This window comes from Gymnogyps californianus, chromosome 7 (assembly GCF_018139145.2).
Source record: "Gymnogyps californianus isolate 813 chromosome 7, ASM1813914v2, whole genome shotgun sequence".
NCBI classification, from domain to species: domain Eukaryota; kingdom Metazoa; phylum Chordata; class Aves; order Accipitriformes; family Cathartidae; genus Gymnogyps; species Gymnogyps californianus.
In genome coordinates this window covers 28,885,132-28,902,271 of record NC_059477.1, presented here as the reverse complement: position 1 = coordinate 28,902,271, position 17,140 = coordinate 28,885,132, and the positions used below count along the sequence as shown (strand labels likewise).

At 42.5% G+C, this 17,140-nt stretch overlaps 1 protein-coding gene across 1 annotated transcript in view; it reads left to right on the top strand.

Moving 5' to 3' along the window:
• The window catches only part of CNTNAP5 (contactin associated protein family member 5), a 295,463-nt gene that overhangs the window by 199,193 nt on the left and 79,130 nt on the right, over nt 1-17,140 (top strand). Inside the window, exon 13 of the mRNA XM_050899801.1 lies at nt 10,633-10,833. Coding sequence (XP_050755758.1) covers nt 10,633-10,833 — 201 coding nt within the window. The remainder of the gene's footprint in view (nt 1-10,632; nt 10,834-17,140) is intronic.

Here is a 17,140-nt window from a genome sequence, read left to right as displayed (position 1 = left end):
AGAGGGAATTGGACAAAGTGAGAGAGAAATAAGGGAAGGGAAATTTTGCGGGGAGAAAAAAAGAGGAAAAAAGTATTAAAAAATACAGAGCCAATTTTCAGCATGGCAAGAAATTTAACAGTAGAGTGTCACAGGATATCTGTTGATACCAGAGTGGGTAAATGTATTTATTCATTGTCTGGAGAAGTGGCTGAAAAAGCAAGGTGACAAAAATTGTAGATGACATGCTATTATTTAAGTTGGTCAAGAAGATGGAAGAGTGTGTGAAGCACTTTAGAAGGGTCTTATCTTGAAGGCTGTTTATTTCTAGTAAAAGTAAAATATGTTGTTGAAATAGGAGGTTGTCAGGAACAGTAATGTACCTAATTAAAGGCATAGAAAGATACCTATATCATAGAAATATATGGACAAGGGGTAATGGTTTTAAACTGAAAGAGGGTAGATTTAGATTGGCTATTAGGAAGAAATTCTTTACTGTGAGGGTGGTGAGGCTATTAGGAAGAAATTCTTTACTGTGAGGGTGGTGAGACACTGGAACAGGTTACCCAGAGAAGTTGTGGATGCCTCTTCCCTGGAAGTGTTCAAGGCCAGGTTAGATGGGGCTTTGAGCAACCTGATCTAGTGGAAGGTGTCCCTGCCCATGGCAGCGGGGTTGGAACTAGATCTTTAAGGTCCCTTCCAACCCAAACCATTCTGTGACTCTGTCTGTACAAAGAGAGGTTAAAAGCAAATAATCCAGGGCTATTTAGATTGGAAAGACCCAACGTGAATGGACCTCATTGACAGAAGCTACATTCGTTTGCATTTTCTTACAATAGGAATAAAGACACAGTTCAATTACAGTGAAAGACAACAAACTCAAAACTCGATTAAAAAAAAAAGACAGCACCTTATTAACATAATGTTTTCTTCACCTTATATACACCAAGCAAAGTCACTTTCACAGGATAATTCATCAATTGTAAGAAACAATGAGGAATCCACACCAAATATGCGTGTGCGTGAGGCAAGTGAACCAAGCGTATGTGCCCAAACCATGATCGTATGTAGTTGGATGCTATGAGAGACACCATGAGGATTTGTGTGGGTCCATGCAGGGATTATTAATTTGAGATGATTGTGTTCAGTGCCATGGGAACATAGATAGCCTGTTTCCAGGGCCATATGCATGGGACTGTGAACTACCTCTGTTTGCTTTACCTGGATTCTCCCATCATCCATGGTGCTCTATGCCCACGCTTTTTTGCATAAAGTACAGAGATAATGTATCCTGTCATGCTTTGGGGTAATGAACAACCACCAGTGCTGGGAAAGAAATTCTCCCTGTAGGCTAATTGTTTGATAACTAGCCCAGTTGAATTAATCTTCACTTCCCACTGAAGTGACTGATAACAGTCAATACAGAAAATGGCTAATGGACCCTCTGAACCTCTGGTCTGGCAGTCTTTCTGTCATTGTGAGGCTTATTCTTTTTCTCTTGTTGCTTAGAAATCTATGGATCTGTCTGGAGTACTACTTAAATGCTAATAATCATATTCTCCAGTGCAAAGTCTATAGACATGCAATCTACATCCATGTACTTGTTTTGCTACCCTGTATGGAAAGTGTTTGCAATGACCTTTCCTCATCTCCTCTGGAGTAAATTTTACCCTTGATATCAGAAAGATTTGCTTACAATACACTTGAGTCATTCTGGCACTGTACTTCTTTACTGATGCTGTTTTACTGTATGCAGACCCTGGGCTATCAAATCAATAATGCTTAGAAATTGCCGTGACTAGATCAATGGTTAATTTTATCTTAGCCAGATATTTGTCCAGTCCTCAAATAGTTTGCCTTTTTTTTCTTCTTCCCTTTTTTTCCTCCAGGGGTGCAGATTGGGGAAGGGTGAGTCCTCATCCCAGGTCTTGCTGCTAGTCCAAGATCTGGTTTTGAAACTACCATAATTAAAAAATCGTTAAAGAACAAATATATATCTCTCCTTGTTGTGGATCATCTCTGTTTTGCAGTCTTCTCTCAAAAAGCAAATATTACCTATTTTTCTGATGCAAGAAAAGTAAAGTTTTATTTTCTGTATCTCAAAAAACTATATAGAAACTGTATTTAAATCTCAGACAAAGTAAGAGGTTCTAAGAAGATGTGAAGGAGATTGCCAAAGTTATACTTGTAATTTTTTACAAATTGCCTCTAGCCTTTTTGGTTTTTTTCATTCAGCTAACAAAGATCAAGATTTTGTTCTTCCATACAGTACATATTCCATGACATGTAAAGAGGGTTGAATTCAGGAGGATACAAGTTGTGTTTGTAGCTGAAGTGTCTAAATACTTTAAGTGTCTGAATAGTCCCACTTATAGTATGATATTTGGTCAGCTATTTGAGGAAAATACTGTAGCAGTTCAGCTTTACTCACTTTGCTGTGACCAAGGAGCAAAGTAACAAAGAGACGGACTACTACAAAGCAGAGCTGGCTGGACCTCAATCCTTGCTGTAGGGATCCCCATTGATGTTCCCAAAATAATCGTGGAACTGGTCTGCTTATATAATTTATTAATCCATTTTCCATAAGAAATTATCTCCTTTAATTTGTATAGCAATAACACCAATACAGAAGTCACCATGTGATTCAACTCATTATGTTTCCTGTGGACTTGGCAGACTCTCACATGGAAAAGAGGGCTGCCACCAGTTCGGCTGAGGCAATAACAGAGAGGAGGAGGAGGAGGTCATGCCCTTAATTCTGGTTTTATTACCTGCAACTACGTAATTGTGGGACAAGAACTTAAATGGTGAAACTCCCTGAGATTCTCAGAATGAGCTACATAAGATTTTACAGCTTTGAACTTCTTAAGGAAGTTTTTGGAGTGCCTTTTTTGTTTGTTTGTTTGTTGTTTGTCTTTTTTTTTTTTTTTTTTTAAATGAGTGTACCTTGCAGCTTACTGTCTGTAATTGTGATTGACTTTATTACTGGAGAAAACAACGAATGGGAACCCTTTACAAAGTATTTACTACTGTTTAGATTAAAGACAGCCCTTAAAGATTTACAGTTTATTCTCTCAAACACTACAGGTCTTTTGGCACACTGTAGTTCTGACAATTTATACATTTCTGTTTTGAATTTTCATTAAGTATTCCAGAACTTTATAAAATTAAAAACGTTTAGTGCTTATATTATGTCAAAGGCATTGCGCAGTCAACAGCTGCCTTCCTGTTTTCAGCGAAATTGTTGTGTTTCTGATGAGCATCACAGCAGAAGTCCTGCAGGCGTTCTTCACTGTCACACTTACAGGAGGCTCCCAAGGAAGCTTTAGTACAGAAGAATGTAACAGTAGATATTTTCCTCTAGCCTTTACCTTTTAACGGAGGGTTACTGCAACTTAATGACTCTCCTGCCACATTTGCAGTGCTCAGAAGTTAGAGATAAGCTGTGGCTCTCTCAAAGTCACTCCAGCTGTCTCAGTTACGAGGGGTGGATCCATTTGCTCCAGACATGGGTGTCTAGTGCCATGTTGGAAACCTGCAGATGTCCTGCCCAGCCTCCTGGTGTGGCATCAGAAGAACGGCAGCTCTCCTGTGGGCTCCACTTCTTGTCTGCCAGGCTCGTGCAGGTGTCTGAGCCATCACAAGGCGTATGAAACAGCAGGAAGGTGATTATGTTGAGTCTCTCAAAACTCACCTTAGATGAAGGAGACTGAGTCAGAGGACTGCACTGTTGTCACAAGTGCAGTGAGTGTGAGCACAGTGGAGAAGCGTCCATTTTGCACTAGGAAGTAGTTCAGCGACTGCCTCTTAAATTTTTGGAGAGGAATATTTCTCACTGCTTGTTGTAGATACCCTGTGTTAGAGGAAATATGGAAATGGAGGATCATCAAGAAGTAGGCTGGCAGGATAAAAGTTTGCTATCTCTGGCCTTCAGCACAACATCAGGGATGAGGGTGCAAGGGGTCGCAGAAAAGGTGTCTCGTTCTCATCCATCAGAGCCGCCTGGCATGGTCATTCTGCTGACAGAGACGCCTCGAACCGTGGGCTTAGAGTGAGCAAACTTCGTGCCTGGGGTGTAAGAGAGTCGGGAACCCAGCTCTTCCCTCTCTGCCAGGGCAGGGCAGCATGTCTGTGGAGCCAGGGGTGTGGTGCCTTCCCGGTGCCGGCTGCTGACTGCCAGGAAGGATTTACAGAAGGGGAACGGTTCCAGGCGTGGGCATCCTGGAGGAATGCACACCGGCAGGTGCAGTCTGCCAAGTACCATCGGAGAGTGGGCTGCATACAGGACTGGGGGGATGGGACCCCCCCAGAATTATTTCCATGGAAATGCATTCCGGTGCTTCTGCACTGGCTGGAAGTGGCTGAATCAGAAACTAGGAGGAGGCTGATGAGCACAAAACAAGCTGCAAAACCACATATTGCTGGGTCAGCCAGCAGAAAAAAAAAAGGTGGATGATGGGGGGGGGGGGGAAGGGTGGGTTTCATAGGAGACTCAGAAAACACCTCCTTGGAGTCAGTGAATTAAAGCTGTTTGTGATGAGAAATTGTCTTTTCATATTCTTTGAGGGGTGTGTGTTACAGCAGCTGGGTTAAACTGCCACTGCAGTTTAAAACAGTACAGTGTTCAAGGAGGAGAGTCTGTCTTTTGTGTGGTTACTCCTGTAGTTATAGGTGCAGCTTTCAGGACAATATTTGGCATTCAGTGTAGAGCACCATGAAACAAATGCATCATATGAGCTCTCAGAGCAATTTTTCTCTCTCTCATGTAGCATTTACCGTATGTTTGGCTTGTTGGCAATTTAATCAGTCTGAATAATCTTGTTTTGTGACAAACCTCCTAAATCACACAGGAGTGATGCAGTTTGTATGGGTGAAATGTGCTCCACAGAGATACTTCAAGTTGAAGAATAAAAATGAGAATTAGACAATACAGAACACATTGAAAGCCAGTTTTCCAGCTGCTCTAATTTCCCACAATTTAATTTGTGTGCCGTCAAAAGCAACTTGGAGGCTTCCAGCAAGATGATAGAGCTATGGGTGAGGCTAAACAGAGGGTCTAAAATGTGCTGAATGCATTGCAGTCCCATGCTGTAAAAACATCTCCTAGGACCAAATACAGGAAGCATAATATCCTAGTAAATTGGACCATTAAATAAAACTGCAAAGTCATAAAGCTGTAGCATTACCCTGAAATTAAAGCATTGTCACCTTTGAATTATGGAACAATTCAACAAGTATTTAGGAAATCTGCTTTTCAAGGCTGCGTTTAACTATTCCAGGTTATACAGTAGAAGACGTGGCTGCACTCTCCTACTGGGTTTTGAATGACTTTCAGCTTGTGTGTGGTTTGAAATTTTACCAAGCTGAGAAAGTAATAAAATAATAAAGTGGAATAATAGAAGGTAAAAATAGACAATGACCTTTGCCTGGAGAACAGCTTTTTCATTCTCATTGCAAATTCACAAGTGCAGGGAGAGCTCATTAAATTGAGTAAACAGGAAAAAACCATATAGTATGGACAGACGTAAAAAGATAATGGTAACTTCTTTGTTGAAATAAAGGAAAAGAGAGCCTTATCTGCCTAGTTTAACAGTTTCCGGATATGGAAATGGCTAGAAGGAGCTAGTGGCACTCAACTTGATTTGCATGTATGATTACAGTGTCATTGCCTAAAAATATAATGAAAACAAAACAAAAAAGAGTAATTTTTTTTTTAAAAAAAGCAATCCTTGTATTGTGAAATAGGAACAGTGTTTGAAGCCCCATTTTCAAAAGCTATAGGCATAATCTGTGAAGAGGTATGCCTCTGCAAAGGCATATGCAAGACATGGAGCTAAGTTGCAGACAGCTGTTGCACTGCTTTCTAGCTGTAGTGATTGGAGTGCATGTCCAGATTGCAGCTACATTTCTTACGTAGGTCCTGAAGCATGCCTGAAATGCAAGGTCCCAGATTGTTGTTGGTAGGCTTCAGAGTACACACTGATCGAGCTGTAAGGGTATAATTCCTTGACCTCATTCTGAGGCAGGCAACTGTATTCTGGGAGCAGCCCTAGCTAAACTTGTGTATGTGAATTTGAGAAAATAGTATGATCTTTTTCTAAATGCTGCCAGGTTAGGGGTGGAAAAAAGGGTGCTTGAATAAATCGCCAAAGTTGACCTGAATGGTGAGGGTCTTCAGAAGAAAGGCTGGGATTGTTTTTGTGTGGTTCTCTGATCCATGGAAGCAGATGCACATGGTGTTGCTATTGTCTTGGAATGGTTCAAGAACTTACTGCCCTCCACCTCTTAGTTACTTCTCCCTCAGTCAGCTGAGACGCAGGAGGGAGCAGAGTCAGCTCTCCCACTCTGCCAAAGCAAACTAAAGTTTAAATCGTTTTCAGGCTCGTTTGCTGCATGTAAACAAAGGGGTGTCCTTTTGAAAGAAGGAACTTTCTCTGTCTTTTACTGTGATGTGAATATAATCCCTTATTCTTCTAGCAGGTTGTGTGTGACTTTGTGCACGTTACCTAGCCCCTCTATGCCTCACGTCCCTCTTTCTAAAATGGAAGTACTTATTCTTTCCCTGGGAAGTGGGAGAAAGCATGGCTAAGATGGTTGAATACATCTCTCTTCCTTTTCCTCTCTAACATTGTTGTCACCAGCTCTTTTGTGTTGCATCTGCGGTGTGTTGGGCCGCCCTTCTATTCTAATCTGAAGACTTCCTTTCAGACTCCAAGTTTTTAAAGCCTCTTTGTTGTAGTTTAACCCCAGCCAGCAACTAAGCACCACGCAGCTGCTCACCCCTCCCCCTCCCAGTGGGGTGGGGAGGAGGATCGGGGAAAAAAAAAGTAAAACTTGTGGGTTGAGATAAGAGCAGTTTAATAACTAAAGTAAAATAAAATACTAACAATAATAATTCAAAAATATAGTAATAATAACTGTAATGAAAAGGAATATAACAAAAACAAGAGAAATAAAATCCAAGAAAAGACAAGTGACCACAATGCAATTGCTCACCACCCACTGACCGATGCCCGAGCAGCGATCCGCCCCTCCTGGCCAACTCCCCCCAGTTTATATACTGAGCATGACATTCTATGATATGGAATACCCCTTTGGCTAGTTCAGGTCAGCTGCCCCGGCTATGCTCCCTCCCAGCTTCTTGCACACCTGCTTGCTGGCAGAGCATGGGAAACCGAAAAATCCTTGACTTAGGATAAGCGCTACTTAGCAACAACTAAAACATCAGAGTGTTATCAACACTATTCTCACACTAAATCCAAAACACAGCACTGTACCAGATACTAAGAAGAAAATTAACTCTATCCCAGCTGAAACCAGGACACTCTTTCATTGCCTTTTTTTTTTTTTGGTTAAAAATAAAAAAGGTAGCAGAGGATGTGTTTGTGCTCTTTCTACACCAACTGTGCATGGGGAAAGGAAACAAACTTTTGAATGGCAATAGCTTTTACCATTCCAGAGGTATGCTTGCTGGTGGCTGTGACTTTTCTTTTCACTAGGTCAGTGAGCCAAACGTATATATTTTTTGAGAAGCTGTACTGATGGTTACCTTTACTTCAAAGATGGAGCATAGAGGGAATCTTTGAAGTGACCAGCAAAGCACAGATCTGATCTGTAAAAGTAATAAGCGTAACAGATCAGGCATGTGTACATTAAGAAATGTCTGAAATGTAACTCCGGAATTCTTCCCTTCCACTATTACTTTTTTTAACTCTCTGTTCTGATGTACTTGCTAAATCACAATTACTTTGAATACAGAAAGAAACTTGATTTGTTTTTCCTTTCCCTTTGCAAACTAGAGGAAGGAAAATCTGCAGTTAGCTTCTTATTTCTAAAAGATCCTGTTGAGAAAAGCAGTTCTTGAATGTCAAAGTTCAGATCTCAGAGGGACAGCTGAGTGCAGCTGTAATGATCACAAGACCATTGAAAATTAATGAACAATCACAGACAAAAATAAGAGAAAGACCTGTGGTATTGTCTGTCCAACACACTTGTTAATGAGTGCTTGTCGATAACAGTATGTTTGCTGATGTCTTGTCCAACTTCATTTCAAACACGTCAATTAATTACATTTCCAACACTTCTTGGGACGACTGTTTTATGCTATGCTACTTTTAATAAGTTTTTCCTAGTAATCCTTTGCTGCTTCTAAATTACTAGATCTTGATGCTTTTGGCTTTTCAGGTACCCACACAGCATCTTTCCTGGTGTACAAGTACACAGCCTGGAAAGCACAGTAGTGTGAACCACTCTGAAACTCTAGCGTTAGGCTGTTGTACTTCCTGAGCAGCACTGTAGCCACTATTGTGAGCATTGATTTTATTGCAATTTCTCAAAATTATGTTAATAACTCTCGGTGTGGAGGAGCTTATGATTGCCCATCTGGGATTTCAGCAACCGGCTTGTTCCATCATCTCTTGGTTTTACATCTCGCTTACAGTATCAACAACTTGATGTTTGTCTTTTTAGTGGATTTTTCAGTGAAGGCAAGGGTTAAACTTCTACCAAGTTCAGTGAGAGGAAAGTTAGCTTACCCTCAACTGCTTCTGAAAAATCCACTCTGTACATGTCAATCCTTGAGAGAACAAAAGAAAAAACAGAGAGACTCTGGCTGATAAGAATCACTACTTCCAGATGTACAAGCTGTGTGTTATGAAGTCATTGAATTATATTGTGTTGGAAGCAATATATGTGCAGGACTGTGCAGGGTATTGTGCTACAGTGTTGACTGTGATTACAACCACTGGGGCAAGTTTTACAAGCAATAAATTTGTAATATTTCTTGTGATTTTAATCTAACTTTTGTGTATCACACATTGCAGCAGTTTCTTTGAGCTCCAACTCAAAGGATCCACAAGCATCATCCTGAACTCAATAAGAATCACAGAATTACAGATCTATGAGCAAACGCTTTCTGTCTACCATCACAGAAATAATGAGAGGGTTGTGAGTGAATGTATGATTTGCTGAGCGTAAACTGTCCTTACAGTTAATGCCATACATTACTGGGAGAGTAATGTCTCCGTAACTTGCAGCCAGGTCTTGGAACAGACCTCTTTAAATAGTCTCCAGATGGTTGTTGTTACGTGCCTGTCATCTGAATGCCTCCATAATGACAATCCATTAAATCATCTGAGTGTCTTTGCACAGATAGTCCATTTAGGATTTTTATACACCTATTAGAGTTCTGTTGAAGTAATCTGTGGGATATTTGTAGCTCAATGAAAAATACTTCAACTGCAATGCATTGCAGTGACCACAAAGCTACTGGGCTTGTCGTGCCACTGTATTGGGGGGTAACTGGAAAGCTCATGCTCTGCAAGAACTCAGACCAGGTAATCTGGTAAAACCATTTGGATACTTAAATGCACAGTTTTTAAGATTGGTTTAGAAAAGATCTGGTTCAGCGTTATCCAGGGTTTCCCTGTTGAAGCATAAATAACAAAATAGAAATCTCTTGCCTGGATCTTGCCTCTTCCTCTGTAACTGTCTGTAGGTTTCTGCAAGTGAGATTGAAATTTTCCTCTCATCAAACGATTAAAATTTACTTCCTTAAATTTTTGCCCTGCCAGTATCTTGTATCCTCCCTAGGCAAGCAGAGTCTTTGATAAAGAGGGAATTTACTGGATGTGACTCTTAATAACATCGTGGAGCACATGCAGGGCTCAGTCCTGTGAATCCTCATTAAAGAGTTTGCCTTTTACTCTGGGTCAGCTCGGCAGATTGGCTGTTCAGGCTGTCCTTGTTACTTCGCCTGTTGCTATCTCACCAGAACCAGCTGGGAAACAGCCTCCCTGCTAAGCTAATTGCTTCTAATTGCGATATTCTCCTTATCATGCCAACCCCAATGCTGATCATGTGCTGGGTCGTTACAGTGCAGGTTGTGCTTAAGCCTAGATTCTGCTTTCTGTCACCTATTAAATCCCTTGCTCTGCCAGTAAATGTAATGAAGGAGATGAGAATGGGCTCCCCAGCATGGAAAAGCATCAACGTTTACAGTTAACTACAGATGCCAAGTCATATGTTGTTCTGTACCATCATCCAAGGAAGGCATCACTCAACTTATATGTAGAAAAATCTGAGAACTGAGTAAAATGAGTGATCTGACTTCCAACTGGGCGGTAAGAACATACTCCCAGTTTTAGCTTTCTGGCAAGAGTTTGTGGTTTCTGTTTGTGGTGAGTTTGTGCAAGCTCATCAGCCACAGTTCTCCGCTACCATTTGTTGTTATAACAGCGTGGGCTGTACTCTCAGGTACAGCTATGTTTGCAAAAGATGAGTGTTACCCCCATGAGCCATATTATTATGTCTTTTCTCTCAGGGCCAAAGCGAGCTGAAAGGTATCTAATTTTCTTCAGATACCTGGCAACAGAAGATGCTGAAGATCTCCTGTGGTTCCCGGGAAGCTTGTAGTTTCTCTCTTGCTCAGCAGGCTCTGTAGTGTTTGCTTGAGCTGGTTCAGGGAGAAACATCTCTGTGGGCTACACTGACCTGTAATAGGTCTTCATCACAGAGTGACCATTTCGGAGCCCAGGGTCCTGCTGATGCTCTCTCCAATGCAGTAAAGCGTTAGGTTTCAATTGTTTTTTTGTTCCCTGCTTGTTGCAAGTTTTTTGCTGTTAACTTCCTGTTCAATCCTTTTTCGTTTAACAGAAGATAAGATCTGGACTGCAGTGCAGCACAACAACACAGGGCTAACCAGAGTCCAAGGAGCTGATCCAGAGAAGCCGTACACCATGTCCTTTAACTACAACAGCAGTGCGGAGCAACTTGAAGCCATGATAAACAGTGCAGAGTACTGCGAACAAGAGGCAGCCTACCACTGCAAAAAGTCACGTCTCCTGAATACCCCGAGTAAGTGCTACAATCCCAAATCTTTCCTTGTTAACTCTTATTGATTATAGAGCAGATACAGGCTGCACTGCGACTGAGGAGAAAAAAGCCCAAAATGAATAGTAGCAATACAGAATAGAGTGAAAAGCCTTTTACCTTTGTATTGGGTTTGCGTGGCAAGGTTTTGGTAGCGGGGGAGCTACAGGGGTGGCTTCTGTGAGAAGCTGCTAGAAGCTTCCCCTGTGTCCGACAGAGCCAATGCCAGCCGGCTCCAAGACGGACCCGCTGCTGGCCAAGGCCGAGCCCATCAGCAATGGTGGTAGCGCCTCTGGGATAATGTATTTAAGAAGGGGGGAAAAACTGCTGCACAACAGCAGCCGGAGAGAGGAGTGAGAATATGAGAGGAACAACTCCGCAGACACCAAGGTCAGTGAAGAAGGAGGGGGAGGAGGTGCTCCAGGCGCCGGAGCAGAGATTCCCCTGCAGCCTGTGGGGAAGACCATGGTGAGGCAGGCTGTCCCCCTGCAGCCCATGGAGGTCCATGGTGGAGCAGATATCCACCTGCAGCCCGTGGAGGACCCCACACCAGAGCAGGTGGATGCCTGAAGGAGGCTGTGACCCCGTGGGAAGCCTGCGCTGGAGCAGGCTTCTGGCAGGACCTGTGGCCCCGTGGAGGGAGGAGCCCATGCTGGAGCAGGTTTGCTGGCAGGACTTGTGACCCCGCGGGGGACCCACGCTGGAGCAGTCTGTTCCTGAAGGACTGCACCCCGTGGAAGGGACCCACCCTGGAGCAGTTCGTGAAGAACTGTAGCCTGTCAGAAGGACTGATGTTGGAGAAGTTCGTGGAGGACTGTCTCCCGTGGGAGGGACCCCACGCTGGAGCAGGGGAAGAGTGTGAGGAGTCCTCCCCCTGAGGAGGAAGGAGCGGCAGAGACAATGTGTGATGAACTGTCCGCAATCCCCATTCCCCGTCCCCCTGTGCTGCTGTGGGGGAGGAGGTAGAGAATTTGGGAGTGAAGTTGAGCCGGGGAAGAAGGGAGGGGTGGGGGAAGGTGTTTTAAGATTTAGTTTTTGTTTTCTCATTATCCTACTCTGATTTGATTGGCAATAAATTAAACTAATTTCCCCAAGTCGAGTCTGTTTTGCCCATGACAGTAATTGCTGAGTGATCTCTCCCTGTCCTTATCTCGACCCATGAGCCTTTCATGATGTTTTCTCTCCCCTGTCCAGTTGTGGACAGGGAGTGATAGAGCGGCTTTGGTGGGCACCTGGCATCCAGCCAGGGTCAACCCACCACAACCTTCTTGGATACCACTGTGCAGTGCCTGTCCTCTGATGCAAGAGGGTCAGAGCTCTGCAGGGGAGTTTCCACTCTGTAAGTTCATGCGTACAAAGGCTCTGAAAGTTTCAACAATGGGAAGTTTTACTTAGAAATGACAAAAGCTGTATTTAGCTGATGATAAATGGATGTGTTTATTCATGTACAGTTTTTAACTGTATATTAAAGATAGAAAGCATCCAGATTGCTCCAGACTCTTACGATGTTTCTGGAGAGGAGGAGTGTACCCTCTTCTGAGTCCCACAGCCCTGAATGTGATGTTTAATGTACTTGGTAGTACAGTTTCTGGGACAAAACTAATTTTCACCTCATGATAGAAGGAATAAGTTTTTTGCCCTGACTTAATGTAGCAGCAACAAGAAAGCAGAGAATCTGATTAGTTTGTGTCTCTCTGCGATACCAAATTTCCAGTGGCTACTCAGGATGGCTGCCTTCCACTTGACTCTCTCTTGGGGTCGGGATTTTACGTTTGCTTATCCAGAGAGATGAATGACATTAAGGGCAGGCTTCTGAATGTCTTCAAAGTCTCATCTGGTTACTTGTAATGTCTGTATGGCCCTGGTGATTCTTTGATTATTAGGAACTCTTAAATTTGTTAGTAGGTTAGAAGAAATCCCACGGAAAGCCTTAAGGGGAGCTTGCAATGGGAGTTCCTATTGTGTTAAAAATACATTGCCTAATGAGATGTATCAAAAACCTGCCTGGTTCCAGCAAAGTTATTATAACACTGAATGTTTACGGATCCAGTAATCAGATGCCTTACAGTCAGTTTATTTTTAAAACCTGTGAATTATATCTTTTGTTATCATCAGAATTTACCAGCCAAGAACTACTTGTATTGCTAATCATTTTTTAAAGAATGAAATGTTATTATCGGCATCCAGGGTAGAGCACAAAGGGAAAACAAAATGCAGGCTTAACTGCTCATAAAGAGGGAGAACGAATGTCTTACAAATACTTTCAATGTTGTTGGCTTCTGTATCCCACACCACACTTGACATGTTATAAAGGTATAATCCCACAGTGATTATTTCCAAAATATTTTTTTAAGGATGAAGGCCACAATATTAGAGCAGGTCTGCATGTGTTTACTTTTACACATTTCTGTGAGGTACTTGGTCATGTGTATGCAGAAAGGTACCCTGTGAGTGCATTTTGAGATACCTCTTGTATGTGGTGCCTCTATAAAGCTAGGAACACTTCTTAAGTATCCAAACCCATTTCTCCTTTAAAAAAAAAAAAAGTAGTGATAATCTTGTGTAAATTGACAGTATATAAACTATCCTGCTTCAGGGCTAAAGCTATCTACCAGCGGGCAGACTGGCTAAGACGATTCCTGACAGGCAGCTCCTTCTCCACTTGTCCAGGACCAAAGTTGTGACTCTGACTCCTCAAGGGAGAGGATGCGGGGACGGTGTCCAGCAGCCTGGCTTGCGGTCTTGCAGCTGCTGCAGTGCCACTGTGGTCCTGACAGTTGACCACACAAGAATTGCATCAACGCATAACTCTTTCATACAGCTCCAGCTGATAAATCAGAAAAAAAATTACAATCCAGTGCTGTGCATGTGGCAGACACCATCATTTTTTCCTCTTTTTTCTTCCTTTTGTATGCTTTTTAATTACTTTTTCAATTTTTCATCATGAACTTTCTCAATAGCCTAATGCTGTAAGTTTGGCAAGATGTGGAAAATGCACGAAAATAAATTGAGTTCTTGAAATGACAAGATGTGGGTACCAGTTTGTTCTTAGCTGAGTATTAAGTGTTTTTAAATGATAGAAAGGCATTTTTTCCCCAAAGCCTTAAATAGCTCTATTAATTAATATTCATTTTGAAGTGAACTGCTGCTATATTATAGAAGAGCCTAGAGACCCAGTGGTGCTGAACACTATAGGTGTCTTGAAGAGTTCTAAGATTTAAAGAATTTCCATTCCTAAACTTGAAGATGAGCTACAAGTGCGAATCACCCTAGGGCGTTTTGCTGGGTTCACTGCAGAAGGCTCCCACCTGTGTTGTTTATGCCCTGAAGTGACTGGAGGGAGTTTGATTTGGGGCCAGAGCAACAAAACAAAAATCAAAACTCTTGGGTTTTGTTTCTTGATTCAGCCTAGGCTTTTGGATGCCTGAAGCACTATGTTCTCTCTGTGTTGCCAGGATATCATAATGTGTAATTACGGTTAATGAACCACACTTCAGATCTTCCTTCAGAAGTCTGTATACAATGCACATGGATTGATGACAATGCTGCATTTGTAGGCCAGCAGGAATCATTACATGACCTAATCCAGCCTGCTGAATATGACCACTCATTAATACTTCTGGACTGAGCCCAGTGGTGAATGGTTGATGGAAGAGCATCTCCCAGAGGTATATCTGATCTTGACAGAGCTATAAAAGTTCCCCTTCCTGCAAGGAATCTAATCCATTTCTGAGCTCCCTCTCATTTTGGGCTTTGTTCTTTTTTTTCCAAGGAGATGGAACACATGATTAGGATATCGCAGCTGGTACTACCAAAACCCCAAATCCTTGTCTTCAGGATCTAAACACTATCGTGTTTCACACAGAAGCAATAAAAAGATTTCTTTTTCCTTTTGCATTCATAATGTTACTCTCCAGCAAAGATGCATGTTGTTACATAGCAATTTTGGCTTTCGCAGCTTTGACGTGGGGAAAAAAAGAAAAAATCATGTGCCTGGGCAAAGGGACAAGCATGGCACTCTGGGCTGCCTCAGAGAGAAACCAAGGGAGGCTCCTGGCTTGCATAAAATTGTTCCAGTTTATATCAAGGAATTTGTCTTTCCTCTCTTCTACTACCTCTTGCCCTGAAGGCATAGGCACATCCCCAGCGGGTGTGATTCAGCGTAGTCTCCCCATTGAGTTACTTGGATTTACATCTGCAATGTGTCAGACATGCAATCTGGCACTTGGCAAAGGAGTTTACTCATCGCCACCTCCTGCTGTCTGGAACAGCCTTATCAGTTCTCACTGTCATGCTACGGCTTAGCTGCAAGCATGTCTTTGAAAACTAAAATTAAATTGCCCTGAACTGCATTTTTGTACATCTCTGCCATCAGATAGATTTTCAGGAGGTTTGTGAACATCAGAATAGATGTCTGTTCATCAAAGGAATAGCTGGCTTTCTCATGATGCTGGCAAATGAAACTTATAATTTATGACCAGTAATTGCAAGTCTCTTGTGACTTCTCCATGCCTGTTGGAGAGATACTCACATAACCGGAGCAAATCTGACAGTTGGCATTAATTAGGAAAGTCATCCACGCTCTTAGCAAAAGATTGCAGATTTTATCACCGCCTCATCCTTAGAAGCGCAGACCAAGACAAGCTAGCAGGAGAGGAGAGGAATGGGCAGGAAGCTTGGGCTACCTCTAAATGTACTGTCTGTAATCTGGGAATCTGAAAAGAAATTTAGGCCCCTGGGGCTCTGATTGCCTTTCTTTGTGGAGCATCTCAGGTAATACCTAGGAAAAGGGTACGTGTACAAGGATAAGGATAGGTGCATGTGTGCACGTGCATGTTTAATTAAACTGTTAACACACAAGATGTTTGAAGGTATGAAAACACTTTATTGACTGAACAAATCCTCAGCTCTGACTGAATTTGCTCAGTTTTCTAGAAGCAGTGGGTGTACTCAAAGGCTTAACATTTAGGAAGCTGCCTCACATCCACCATATCAAGGACTTAACACAGTGATGGCTGTATCAGTGGCAGGATAGCTTGCTTTACAATACTTGCGTGACAGTCTGTCAAGTTCATAGCACATTTGTGTAGGCAGGGACTGAGAAAAGATCAGTCCTAGAGCAAAATCAAAGAAATAGGAATGTCTTTAGGTGGTGTTTTTTTCTTCCCTTCTTCCTTATTTTTCTCTTTCCAGTAGAATTCCCACACCATGTCACCTCAAGCTTTGATTTCAAACATGCATCCTAAACTACGCACCTCTTCCCTGAACTTTCTGCCTGTCCCTCTTAAGATCTGTCAAGTCCCAGTATTATATGACTTGCACCCAGGTTTCCACCTCCTCTTCTCCCCTCTGCCTCCCAGCTAGACCTGTGTCTCAGTGCCGAGCTGTACCACGTGCTGTCTCCAGGTCTGTGACCCCTTATGCCAGACAACTGTTTGCCCTCACTTGTGAACCACTGCATTTGCATTTTGTACCTCTATTATTGGAGGGAAAGACATAGTGCTACTTCACAGCAGGGAGCGTGTCCTAATTTCTGAGTTTAGACTTTAGTTTAGACTTAAATCTGCTGCTGAGACAGTTCAGTGGTGTTTTATCTATGTCTTGTATGTTGCTAGAGCTCTTCGTCTGTGCAGGCTCCCTCTTTAGTTCCAGATGAGACCTCCAGTGATGTCAGAGCATAAGGTGCTAAGAAATGTCCTGCAGGGTCCTGCCTCCAATAGTGGCTGCTGGAGAGATGCAGCGTAGGGTGAGTACACAAGTCTGGGTGTCTTCAGCACATCCCTCAATACGTTCCCATCACCCACAGTTGCTCTATTAAGGTCATTAGAGTTTGTGCCATTGCCAATCCCTTTAGTATCCACTGTGGATCTGGTGTTCATGAATTTGTCTAATCACTTTTTGAACTTTATTATATTGTCTGCCTCTGCAGCCTCCTAGGAAAGCAAGTTCCAGGAGTTTCCTACTTGCTGTCTACAGAACTACTTTTTTTTAATGTGTTTTAGACTAATGTTTTACTCAGTGTACTGAGTTCTGGTGTTGCAGGATGTGGTGAATCACAGTTCTGCACTCATCCAGTGCTTTTATAGTCCTTTTAGTTGCCCTTTGTGGACCTTCACTAGCTCTAGTATTTTTTTCACCAGAAGTGACCCACAGTGTTTCAGGCGTGGTTTGCACCAAGGTTTCATATAATGGGGACACCACTTTTTAAAGCAGTATAAATCTTTATGGAGAAAGGAGTGTGAAACCTGGGTTCTGATGAAGTTCTGATGAAGATGTACCATGAGGTGATATA